General features: G+C 44.4%; 1 protein-coding gene across 1 annotated transcript in view; it reads right to left on the bottom strand.

The window, feature by feature from the left end:
* The window catches only part of LOC139381223 (protein kinase C epsilon type), a 262,754-nt gene that overhangs the window by 19,598 nt on the left and 227,947 nt on the right, over positions 1-15,209 (bottom strand). Inside the window, exon 11 of the mRNA XM_071124683.1 lies at positions 3,120-3,274. Coding sequence (XP_070980784.1) covers positions 3,120-3,274 — 155 coding nt within the window. The remainder of the gene's footprint in view (positions 1-3,119; positions 3,275-15,209) is intronic.

The raw sequence follows: 15,209 nt of genomic DNA, 5'->3' as shown, positions 1-15,209 counted from the left end.
ATCGCTGAGTTGACCTTTAAAGCTACAACATGCTCCCTGTGATTATTAATAAACCCTAAAATAAAGAGTCTTTCAGACCATACGTCTAATCAAAAAGGCCCTAAGGAGGCTCGCTATGGCTACATGCACCGCTAAAATCATGCAACCAGAACGCTTTGATTAGGAACAAGCTAGAGTCTGACCCGCTTTCCTGTCCCGAACACAAGCTCACTGCTCAGCCCAGTCTAACACAGAGAGAGAGAGAGAGAGAGAGAGAGAGAGAGAGAGAGAGAGAGAGAGAGAGAACAAGAGTGAGTGAGAGAAAGGAAGAGCGAGAGAGCGGTGGAGAAAGAGTGTGTGAAAGGAAGAGAGAGAAAGAGAGGGAGTGTGTGTGAGAGAGAGAGAGAGAGAGAGGGAGTGTGTGAGAGAGAGGGAGTGTGTGAGAGAGAGAGAGAGAGAGAGAGAGAGAAAGAGGGAGTGTGTGTGAGAGAGAGAGAGAGAGAGAGAGAAAGAGAGAGAGAGAGGGAGAAATGGAGAGAGAAAGATAACCTACAGTACATAGCCAGAAATTCATTCCATTCTATTAACCATTATTCTTTTGATTTAAGCCAACACAATTCCCACTGTTTGATCACTTCCTGCTTCCTAGCCTGCTTCCTACTTAGCAGACTGCCTGTAGGTGACACAACAACATTCATCTACCCGGTGACCAAGGGGTCAAAGTAGCTATGAAGCCAATACTAAATAATACCTACCCACACTGCACATTCAGTGTATGGAGACTGATTTATAGCATTGTTTGTCGGTTGGCCTGATGTTATGCAGGTGATTCACTCTAAGAGGACACTAAATCATAACTCCTGGAGCTGCAGACTAAACAGAAGACTGTATCTCTTATTGTCTGAATCAGAGAGGGACACTGACCAATACCTAGGTCAAATAACATTTGTGAACGAGAGTATGGAACATTAAATATTTATTTTAGAGGGAGTGAGTGAGTTAGTGGGTGAATGAGTGAAAAAACCCAGAAAGGCTTGCATACTGAATACGCTCCCAACTGACCAGCTTAAGTAACAACAATTCAATCCAACATGGCTCCTCGTGAGTGATCACATGCTTGTTTGGTACAAACTCCATCACAGACACAGTGTGTCACAGCTAGTTCCTTGCCTGTGCAGTATAGGCTAGCTAAGATTCTAAAAGAACATCAGATTGACCCAGGAAGTGTTGACCTTATTTCCATCGGAGCCTAGCTGTTTCCTTTAGCTCTCAGAGTGACTAAGTTCAGGAAGAGAGGCGTAGACCAAGCATTCATTCACCAAATGGGACTTTTCCGGTTAGGTCAGGTTGGTTGAGGAAAACAGAGAGAAAATGGACTGGGTGGGTTTCAGACTCCCAACTCCAACCACAGGTTGGTCCTCAGGTCAAGAGGTGCACTTAGAAGACTGCGAAGATGGCAGAGAAACTCCAGAAAACCATGTGCTGTAGGAGGTGGATTTTTTAAAGCTGGGCCTACGTGTTGCAGACTGATAGCTACCAGAAAGGGAGAGAGATGTACTTTCCGTGGGGACAACATAGTTGTGTAGCCCAGAGAGAGTCAGGATTTGTGTGTGGTAAACAACAGTGAGATGAGAGGATAAACGGAGTGCCAGAAACAGAATAAATCAACCCTAGCTGTAAACAACCTGGCATAAACACAGCCTGCAAGGCCCCGTTACTGGGCAGAACAACACACAACACACACCTGTAACAACTTAGACCCAGTTCAGTTCGCTTTGGACTCCCTAATACCTAGGTCAGTATGTATCAAGCATCTCTGAGGAGTGCTGATTTAAGATCAGTTTTATCTGATACTTTGAGATGTTTGGTACATATGGCCCCGGATCCCAAAGTTAGCGTGACACCGAAATCTGGACTGTACATCAAATACTGTTTTATTATGAAAAACACATACATTTGGATTGAATGATTTGTTACAATGATGTTATGATTTGCCACAAAGACGCATTCTGACAGTTTGTCTGTTTTGCTATTGGCTGACAATGATTCTGTGACTGGCAGTGGTAGAAAATAGTTAGTTTGGCCTCCCGGGTGGCGCAGAGGTCTAGCTGTGCCACCAGAGACGCTGGGTTTGAGCCCAGGCTCTGTCGCAGCCGGCCGCGACCGGGAAGCCCATGGGGCGGTGCACAATTGGCCAAGAGTCGTCCGGGTTAGGGAGGATTTGCCGGGAGGGATATCCTTGTCTCAATGAATATACAGTGACGCCATTAAGTTTAATTTGAGTTTCACTGGTTGATTATGTGATATAATAGAATTGGTATGTTGAAATAACGGGATAGTTTTATGATATAGTGTCTGTTATTATTAGCCTGACCACAGATCAGTCTGTTTTGCTTGGATAGCTTTATGATATAGTGTCTGATATTATTAGCCTGGCTCCAGATCAGTCTGTCCTGCTTGGATAGCTTTATGATATAGTGTCTGTTATTATTAGCCTGGCCCCAGATCAGTCTGTCCTACTTGGATAGCTTTAGGATGTACTGTCTGTTATTATTAGTTTGGCTCCAGATCAGTCTGTCCTGTTTCGACAGCTTTATGATATACTGAGGGTTAGGGCCTTAGAGTCAGGTTAGGTTGATCTGTATACTGAAAAGAATGTTACTAGGTGCTACTGCTAACATACATTCTAGTGTGTGTGTGTGTGTGTGTGTGTGTGTGTGTGTGTGTGTGTGTGTGTGTGTGTGTGTGTGTGTGTGTGTGTGTGTGTGTGTGTGTGTGTGTGTGTGTGTTGTGTGTGTGTGTGTGTGTGTGTGTGTGTGTGTGTGTGTGTTCGCCCATGCGTGTACATTTCTGTGTGTGTTTATTTGTGTGCGTGTGTATTTCTGTGTACGTGTTTAACAAAGTTAAGAAAGTATCATAAGATCGCTCCACAGCTAGCTTGAAATGTCACGGATAGAGCTATCCAATCGGTAACTTTTGGGTGGTCAACCTGTTGGAATGTTGTCAAGGTGGGAGGTCAAGTGTGTTAGCAAAGTAGAGGAGGTCCCAAGTTCCTGCCATGCATGAGTTGAATAAGGGGGAAGTGGCACTCACTAAGCAAGCAGCGTGATGTTAGTAACAAGTGTGTGTGTGTTTGTTACCTGTAGATTACTCCATGTTGGTGAAGAAACATGAGGGCAGAGGTGACTTCGGCGGCATAGAAGCGAGAGCGCGTCTCGTCAAACTTCCTGGAGCGCTGGATCTGAAACATCAGGTCTCCTCCATTTACATACTCCATCACAAAGAACAGACGGTCCTGGAGAAGGAGGGAGAGACCAAGAGAAAGACAAGAAAAAGGGTTATACCCTTTTCACCCATTGATTAAAAAAAACTAACTATAACGACCAGTAGAATCGTATCTACTTCTATAAATCAGAGTTAATCAGATTGCATTATGAAATGTTGATTGTTACAGTTATCATGTAGATCAATAATTCAGCTCAATAAAGATTAAACTGGAGTTTATTGATAGTGTGATCCTCTGAGCATAACCAGTAGTGTCCATTTGCATTAGTGCATATATTAAAATCGCCTTATCCCTGCATTACCCCGTTCACCTTCACAAAAAAATGGTGGTACTTATGGTCAGCAATCAATACCTGTCACTAAGGCTAAGCTCTCCACCCCACTTCACCCTTCCCTCCCATCCCCACCCCACTCAACCTCACCCCTCCCCACCACAACCCACCCACCTCACCTCTCCCCACCCCACTCAACCTCACCCCTCCCCACCACAACCCACCCACCTCACCTCTCCCCACCCCACCCAACCTCACCTCTCCCCACCACAACCCACCTCACCTCTCCCCACCCCACCCAACCTCACCCCTCCCCACTACAACCCACCTCACCTCTCCCCACCCCACCCAACCTCATCCCTCCCCACCACAACCCACCTCACCTCTCCCCACCCCACCCAACCTCACCTCTCCCCACCACAACCCACCTCACCTCTCCCCACCCCACCTCACCTCTCCCCACCACAACCCATCTCACCTGTCCTCTCCCCACCCCACCCAACCTCACCACAACCCACCTCACCTCACCTCTCCCCACCCCACCCAACCTCACCTCAACCCACCTCACCTCACCTCTCCCCACCCCACCCCACCCAACCTCACCTCACCTCTCCCCACCTCACCTCACCTCTCCCCACCCAACCTCACCTCTCCCCACCACAACCCATCTCACCTGTCCTCTCCCCACCCCACCCAACCTCACCTCTCCCCACCACAACCCACCTCACCTCTCCCCACCCCACCTCTCCCCACCACAACCTCACCTCACCTCTCCCCACCTCACCTCACCTCTCCCCACCGAACCTCACCTCTCCCCACCACAACCCATCTCACCTGTCCTCTCCCCACCCCACCCAACCTCACCTCTCCCCACCACAACCCACCTCACTTCTCCCCACCCCACCTCACCTCACCTCTCCCCACCACAACCCACCACAACCCACCTCACTTCTCCCCACCCCACCTCACCTCACCTCTCCCCACCACAACCCACCTCACCTCTCCCCACCCCACCCAATCTCACCTCTCCCCACCACAACCCACCTCTCCCCACCCCACCCAACCTCACCTCTCCCCACCACAACCCACCTCACCTCTCCCCACCCCACCCAATCTAACCTCTCCCCAACCCAACTCACCACTCCCCACCCCACCTCACCGTCCCCAACTCAACTCACCTCTCCCCACCCCACTTCACCTCTCCTCTCCCCACTCCACCCCACCTCACCTCACCGTCCCCAACTCAACTCACCTCTCCCCACCCCAATTCACCTCTCCCCACCCCACCTCACTTCACCTCTCCCCACCCCACTCAACCTATCCTCTCACCAACACACCCCACCTATCCTCACTTCATCTCTCACTACCCCACTCCACCTATCCTCTCCTCAACACACCCCACCTATGTCTCCAAATGCTGACACCCACATGCAGTACTGTATTACTGAAACAACACCTACAGCACTCTTTTACTGACACTAAACCTACAGTACTGTATTACTGACACCCCACCTACAGTAATGTATTACTGACACACCACCTACAGTAATGTATTACTGACACCCCACCTACAGTAATGTATTACTGACACCCCACCTACAGTCCTTTATTACTGACACCCCACATACAATAATGTATTACTGACACCCAACCTACAGTAATGTATTACTGACACCCCACCTACAGTAATGTATTACTGACACCCCACCTACAGTCCTTTATTACTGACACCCCACCTACAGTAATGTATTACTGAAACCCCACCTAGAGTAATGTATTACTGACACCCCACCTACAGTAATGTATTACTGACACCCCACCTACAGTAATGTATTACTGACACACCACCTACAGTAATGTATTACTGACACCCCACCTACAGTAATGTGTTACTGAAACCCCAAACTACAGCCGTTTATTATTGACACCGCACCTACAGTAATGTATTACTGACACCCCACCTACAGTAATGTATTACTCACACCCCACCTACAGTAATGTATTACTGACACCCCAAACTACAGTCCTTTATTACTGACACCCTAAATACAGTAATGTATTACTGACACCCCACCTACAGTAATGTATTTCTGACACCCTACCTTTAGTAATGTATTACTGACACCCACCTACAGTAATGTATTACTGACACCCCAAACTACAGTCCTTTATTACTGACACCCCACCTACAGTAATGTATTACTGACACCCACCTACAGTAATGTATTACTGACACCCCAAACTACAGTCCTTTATTACTGACACCCCACCTACAGTAATGTATTATTGACACCCCACCTACAGTAATGTATTAATGACACCCCACCTACAGTCATTTATTACTGACACCCCACCTACAGTAATGTATTAGTGACACCCCACCTACAGTCCTTTATTACTGACACCCCACATACAGTAATGTATTACTGACACCCCACCTACAGTAATGTATTACTGACACACCACCTACAGTAATGTATTACTGACACCCCACCTACAGTAATGTGTTACTGAAACCCCAAACTACAGCCGTTTATTATTGACACCGCACCTACAGTAATGTATTACTGACACCCCACCTACAGTAATGTATTACTCACACCCCACCTACAGTAATGTATTACTGACACCCCAAACTACAGTCCTTTATTACTGACACCCTAAATACAGTAATGTATTACTGACACCCCACCTACAGTAATGTATTTCTGACACCCTACCTTTAGTAATGTATTACTGACACCCACCTACAGTAATGTATTACTGACACCCCAAACTACAGTCCTTTATTACTGACACCCCACCTACAGTAATGTATTACTGACACCCACCTACAGTAATGTATTACTGACACCCCAAACTACAGTCCTTTATTACTGACACCCCACCTACAGTAATGTATTATTGACACCCCACCTACAGTAATGTATTAATGACACCCCACCTACAGTCATTTATTACTGACACCCCACCTACAGTAATGTATTAGTGACACCCCACCTACAGTCCTTTATTACTGACACCCCACATACAGTAATGTATTACTGACACCCCACCTACAGTAATGTATTACTGACACCACAAACTACAGTCCTTTATTACTGACACACCACCTACAGTAATGTTTTACTGACACCCCACATACAGTCCTTTATTACTGACACCCCACCTACAGTAATGTATTATTGACACCCCAAACTACAGTCCTTTATTACTGACACCCCACCTACAGTAATGCATTACTGACACCCCAAACTACAGCCTTTTATTACAGACACCCCACCTATAGTAATGTATTACTGACACCACAAACTACAGTCCTTTATTACTGACACCCCACCTACAGTAATGTTTTACTGACACCCCACATACAGTCCTTTATTACTGACACCCCACCTACAGTAATGTATTACTGACACCCCACCTACAGTAATGTATTACTGACACCCCACCTACAGTAATGTATTACTGACACCCCACCTACAGTAATGTATTACTGACACCCCACCTACCGTAATGTATTACTGACACCCCACCTACAGTCCTTTATTACTGACACCCCACATACAATAATGTATTACTGACACCCACATACAGTACTGTATTACTGAAACAACACCTACAGTACTATTTTACTGACACTAAACCTACAGTAATGTATTACTGACACCCCAAAATACAGCCCTTTATTACTGACACCCCACCTACAGTAATGTATTACTGACACCCCAAACTAAAGTCCTTTATTATTGACACCCCACCTACAGTAATGTATTACTGACACCCCAAACTACAGCCCTTTATTACTGACACCCCACCTACAGTAATGTATTACTGACACCCCACTTACAGTCATTTATTACTGACACCCCACATTCAGTAATATATTAAAGACACCCCACCTACATTCCTTCAGTACTGACACCACAAACTATAGCCCTTTATTACTGACACCCCAAACTACAGCACTTTATTACTGACACCCCACCTACAGTAATGTATTACTGACACCCCAAACCACAGTCCTTTATTACTGACACCCCATCTACCGTAATGTATGACTGACACCCCAAACTACATTCCTTTATTACTGACACCCCACCTACAGTAATGTATTACTGACACCCCAACTACAGTCCTTTATTACTGACACCCCAAACTACAGTCCTTTATTACTGACACCACACCTACAGTAATGTATTACTGACACCCCACCTACAGTCCATTATTAATGACACCACACCTACAGTAATGTATTACTGACACCCCACATACAGTAATGTATTACTGACACCCCACCTACAGTCCTTCAGTACTGACACCACAAACTACAGTCCTTTATTACTGACACCCCACCTACAGTAATGTTTTACTGACACCCCACATACAGTCCTTTATTACTGACACCCCACCTACAGTAATGTATTATTGACACCCCAAACTACAGTCCTTTATTACTGACACCCCACCTACAGTAATGTATTACTGACACCCCAAACTACAGCCTTTTATTACAGACACCCCACCTATAGTAATGTATTACTGACACCCCACCTACAGTCCTTTATTACTGACACCCCACCTACAGTCATGTATTACTGACCCCCCACCTACAGTAATGCATTACTGACACCCCACCTACAGTAATGATTAACTGACACCCCACCTACAGTCCTTTATAACTGACACCCTAAATACAGTAATGTATTACCGACACCCCACCTACAGTAATGTATTACTGACACCCCACCTACAGTAATGTATTACTGACACCCCACCTACAGTCCTTCAGTAATGACACCACAAACTACAGTCCTTTATTACTGACACCCCACCTACAGTAATGTTTTACTGACACCCCACATACAGTCCTTTATTACTGACACCCCACCTACAGTAATGTATTATTGACACCTCAAACCACAGTCCTTTATTACTGACACCCCACCTACAGTAATGTATTACTGACACCCCAAACTACAGCGTTTTATTACAGACACCCCACCTATAGTAATGTATTACTGACACCCCACCTACAGTCCTTTATTACTGACACCCCACCTACAGTAATGTATTACTGACCCCCCACCTACAGTAATGAATTACTGACACCCCACCTACAGTAATGAATAACTGACACCCCATCTACAGTCCTTTATAACTGACACCCTAAATACAGTAATGTATTACTGACATCCCACCTACAGTAATGTATTACTGACACCCCACCTACAGTAATGTATTACTGACACCCCACCTACAGTAATTTATTACTGACACCCTACCTACAGTAATATATTACTGACACACCGCCTACAGTAATGTATTACTGACACCCCACCTATAGTCCATTATTACTGACACCACACCTACAGTAATGTATTACTGACACAACACCTACAGTAATGTATTACTGACACCCCACCTACAGTAATGTATTGACACCCCAAACTACAGCCCTTATTACTGACACCCCACCTACAGTAATGTATTACTGACACCCCACCTGCAGTAATGTATTACTGACACCCCGCCTACAGTCCTTTATTACTTACAACCCACCTACAGTTCTTTATTACTGACACCCCACCTACAGCAATGTATTACTGACACGCCACCTACAGTAATATACTACTGACACCCCACCTACAGTAATGTATTACTTACACCCCACCTACAGTAATGTATTACGGACACCCCACCTACAGTCCTTTATTACTGACAACCCACCTACAGTAATGTATTACTGACACCCCACCTACAGTAATGTATTACTGACACCCCACCTACAGGAATGTATTACTGACACCCCACCTACAGTTATTTATTACTGACACCCCACCTACAGTAATGTATTACTGACACCCCACCTAAAGTAATATATTAATGACACCCCACCTACAGTCCTTTATTACTGACAACCAACCTACAGTACTTTATTACTGACACCCCACCTACAGTAATGTATTACTGACACCCCACCTACAGTAATGTATTACAGACACCCCACCGACAGTCCTTTATTACTGACACCCCACCTACAGTAATGTATTACTGACACTCCACCTACGGTAATGTATTACTGACACACCACCTACAGTCCTTTATTACTGACACCCCACCTACAGTATTGTATTACTGACACCCCACCTACAGTCCTTTATTACTGACACCCCAACTACAGTAATGTATTACTGACACCCCACCTACAGTCCTTCAGCACTGACACCCCAAACTACAGACCTTTATTACTGACACCCCAAACTACAGCCCTTTATTACTGACACCCCACCTACAGTAATGTATTACTGACACCCCACCTACAGTAATGTTATACTGACACCCCAAACTACAGTCCTTTATTATTGACACCCCACCTACAGTAATGTATTACTGACACCCCAAACTACAGCCCTTTATTACTGACACCCCACCTACAGTAATGTATTACTGACACCCCAAACTACAGTCCTTTATTATTGACACCCCACCTACAGTAATGTATTACTGACACCCCAAACTACAGCCCTTTATTACTGACACCCCACCTACAGTAATGTATTACTGACACCCCACCTACAGTCCTTTATTACTGACAACCCACCTACAGTTCTTTATTACTGACACCCCACCTACAGTAATGTATTACTGACACCCCACCTACAGTAATGTATTACTGACACCCCACCTACAGTAATGTATTATTGACACCCCAAACTACAGTCCTTTATTACTGACACCCCAAACTACAGCCTTTTATTACAGACACCCCACCTATAGTAATGTATTACTGACACCCCACCTACAGTCCTTTATTACTGACACCCCACCTACAGTCATGTATTACTGACCCCCCACCTACAGTAATGCATTACTGACACCCCACCTACAGTAATGATTAACTGACACCCCACCTACAGTCCTTTATAACTGACACCCTAAATACAGTAATGTATTACTGACACCCCACCTACAGTAATGTATTACTGACACCCCACCTACAGTAATGTATTACTGACACCCCACCTACAGTCCTTCAGTACTGACACCACAAACTACAGTCCTTTATTACTGACACCCCACCTACAGTAATGTTTTACTGACACCCCACATACAGTCCTTTATTACTGACACCCCACCTACAGTAATGTATTATTGACACCCCAAACCACAGTCCTTTATTACAAACACCCCACCTACAGTAATGTATTACTGACACCCCAAACTACAGCGTTTTATTACAGACACCCCACCTATAGTAATGTATTACTGACACCCCACCTACAGTCCTTTATTACTGACACCCCACCTACAGTAATGTATTACTGACCCCCCACCTACAGTAATGAATTACTGACACCCCACCTACAGTAATGAATAACTGACACCCAATCTACAGTCCTTTATAACTGACACCCTAAATACAGTAATATATTACTGACAAACCGCCTACAGTAATGTATTACTGACACCCCACCTATAGTCCATTATTACTGACACCACACCTACAGTAATGTATTACTGACACCCCACCTACAGTAATGTATTACTGACACCCCACCTACAGTAATGTATTGACACCCCAAACTACAGCCCTTTATTACTGACACCCCACCTACAGTAATGTATTACTGACACCCCACCTGCAGTAATGTATTACTGACACCCCGCCTACAGTCCTTTATTGCTTACAACCCACCTACAGTTCTTTATTACTGACACCCCACCTACAGCAATGTATTACTTACACGCCACCTACAGTAATATACTACTGACACCCCACCTACAGTAATGTATTACTTACACCCCACCTACAGTAATGTATTACGGACACCCCACCTACAGTCCTTTATTACTGACAACCCACCTACAGTAATGTATTACTGACACCCCACCTACAGTAATGTATTACTGACACCCCACCCACAGGAATGTATTACTGACACCCCAACTACAGTTATTTATTACTGACACCCCACCTACAGTAATGTATTACTGACACCCCACCTACAGTAATATATTAATGACAACCCACCTACAGTCCTTTATTACTGACAACCCACCTACAGTACTTTATTACTGACACCCCACCTACAGTAATGTATTACTGACACCCCACCTACAGTAATGTATTACTGACACCCCACCGACAGTCCTTTATTACTGACACCCCACCTATAGTAATGTATTACTGACACCCCACCTACAGTCCTTTATTACTGACACCCCACCTACAGTAATGTATTACTGACCCCCCACCTACAGTAATGAATTACTGACACCCCACCTACAGTAATGAATAACTGACACCCAATCTACAGTCCTTTATAACTGACACCCTAAATACAGTAATGTATTACTGACATCCCACCTACAGTAATGTATTACTGACACCCCACCTACAGTAATGTATTACTGACACCCCACCTACAGTAATTTATTACTGACACCCTACCTACAGTAATATATTACTGACAAACCGCCTACAGTAATGTATTACTGACACCCCACCTATAGTCCATTATTACTGACACCACACCTACAGTAATGTATTACTGACACCCCACCTACAGTAATGTATTACTGACACCCCACCTACAGTAATGTATTGACACCCCAAACTACAGCCCTTTATTACTGACACCCCACCTACAGTAATGTATTACTGACACCCCACCTGCAGTAATGTATTACTGACACCCCGCCTACAGTCCTTTATTGCTTACAACCCACCTACAGTTCTTTATTACTGACACCCCACCTACAGCAATGTATTACTTACACGCCACCTAAAGTAATATACTACTGACACCCCACCTACAGTAATGTATTACTTACACCCCACCTACAGTAATGTATTACGGACACCCCACCTACAGTCCTTTATTACTGACAACCCACCTACAGTAATGTATTACTGACACCCCACCTACAGTAATGTATTACTGACACCCCACCCACAGGAATGTATTACTGACACCCCATCTACAGTTATTTATTACTGACACCCCACCTACAGTAATGTATTACTGACACCCCACCTACAGTAATATATTAATGACAACCCACCTACAGTCCTTTATTACTGACAACCCACCTACAGTACTTTATTACTGACACCCCACCTACAGTAATGTATTACTGACACCCCACCTACAGTAATGTATTACTGACACCCCACCGACAGTCCTTTATTACTGACACCCCACCTACAGTAATGTATTACTGACACCCCACCTACAGTAATGAATAACTGACACCCCATCTACAGTCCTTTATAACTGACACCCTAAATACAGTAATGTATTACTGACATCCCACCTACAGTAATGTATTACTGACACCCCACCTACAGTAATGTATTACTGACACCCCACCTACAGTAATTTATTACTGACACCCTACCTACAGTAATATATTACTGACACACCGCCTACAGTAATGTATTACTGACACCCCACCTATAGTCCATTATTACTGACACCACACCTACAGTAATGTATTACTGACACAACACCTACAGTAATGTATTACTGACACCCCACCTACAGTAATGTATTGACACCCCAAACTACAGCCCTTATTACTGACACCCCACCTACAGTAATGTATTACTGACACCCCACCTGCAGTAATGTATTACTGACACCCCGCCTACAGTCCTTTATTACTTACAACCCACCTACAGTTCTTTATTACTGACACCCCACCTACAGCAATGTATTACTGACACGCCACCTACAGTAATATACTACTGACACCCCACCTACAGTAATGTATTACTTACACCCCACCTACAGTAATGTATTACGGACACCCCACCTACAGTCCTTTATTACTGACAACCCACCTACAGTAATGTATTACTGACACCCCACCTACAGTAATGTATTACTGACACCCCACCTACAGGAATGTATTACTGACACCCCACCTACAGTTATTTATTACTGACACCCCACCTACAGTAATGTATTACTGACACCCCACCTAAAGTAATATATTAATGACACCCCACCTACAGTCCTTTATTACTGACAACCAACCTACAGTACTTTATTACTGACACCCCACCTACAGTAATGTATTACTGATACCCCACCTACAGTAATGTATTACAGACACCCCACCGACAGTCCTTTATTACTGACACCCCACCTACAGTAATGTATTACTGACACTCCACCTACGGTAATGTATTACTGACACACCACCTACAGTCCTTTATTACTGACACCCCACCTACAGTAATGTATTACTGACACCCCACCTACAGTCCTTTATTACTGACACGCCAACTACAGTAATGTATTACTGACACCCCACCTACAGTCCTTCAGCACTGACACCCCAAACTACAGACCTTTATTACTGACACCCCAAACTACAGCCCTTTATTACTGACACCCCACCTACAGTAATGTATTACTGACACCCCACCTACAGTAATGTTATACTGACACCCCAAACTACAGTCCTTTATTATTGACACCCCACCTACAGTAATGTATTACTGACACCCCAAACTACAGCCCTTTATTACTGACACCCCACCTACAGTCCTTTATTACTGACACCCCAAACTACAGTCCTTTATTATTGACACCCCACCTACAGTAATGTATTACTGACACCCCAAACTACAGCCCTTTATTACTGACACCCCACCTACAGTAATGTATTACTGACACCCCACCTACAGTCCTTTATTACTGACAACCCACCTACAGTTCTTTATTACTGACACCCCACCTACAGTAATGTATTACTGACACCCCACCTACAGTAATGTATTACTGACACCCCACCTACAGTAATGTATTATTGACACCCCAAACTACAGTCCTTTATTACTGACACCCCAAACTACAGCCTTTTATTACAGACACCCCACCTATAGTAATGTATTACTGACACCCCACCTAGAGTCCTTTATTACTGACACCCCACCTACAGTCATGTATTACTGACCCCCCACCTACAGTAATGCATTACTGACACCCCACCTACAGTAATGATTAACTGACACCCCACCTACAGTCCTTTATAACTGACACCCTAAATACAGTAATGTATTACTGACACCCCACCTACAGTAATGTATTACTGACACCCCACCTACAGTCCTTCAGTACTGACACCACAAACTACAGTCCTTTATTACTGACACCCCACCTACAGTAATGTTTTACTGACACCCCACATACAGTCCTTTATTACTGACACCCCACCTACAGTAATGTATTATTGACACCCCAAACCACAGTCCTTTATTACAAACACCCCACCTACAGTAATGTATTACTGACACCCCAAACTACAGCGTTTTATTACAGACACCCCACCTATAGTAATGTATTACTGACACCCCACCTACAGTCCTTTATTACTGACACCCCACCTACAGTAATGTATTACTGACCCCCCACCTACAGTAATGAATTACTGACACCCCACCTACAGTAATGAATAACTGACACCCAATCTACAGTCCTTTATAACTGACACCCTAAATACAGTAATGTATTACTGACATCCCACCTACAGTAATGTATTACTGACACCCCATCTACAGTTATTTATTACTGACACCCCACCTACAGTAATGTATTACTGACACCCCACCTACAGTAATATATTAATGACAACCCACCTACAGTCCTTTATTACTGA

The sequence above is a fragment of the Oncorhynchus clarkii genome, chromosome 23 (assembly GCF_045791955.1).
Source record: "Oncorhynchus clarkii lewisi isolate Uvic-CL-2024 chromosome 23, UVic_Ocla_1.0, whole genome shotgun sequence".
Taxonomy (NCBI): Eukaryota; Metazoa; Chordata; class Actinopteri; order Salmoniformes; family Salmonidae; genus Oncorhynchus; species Oncorhynchus clarkii.
The sequence above is the reverse complement of the archived record's forward strand: the minus strand, read 5'-3'. Positions and strand labels throughout refer to the sequence as shown.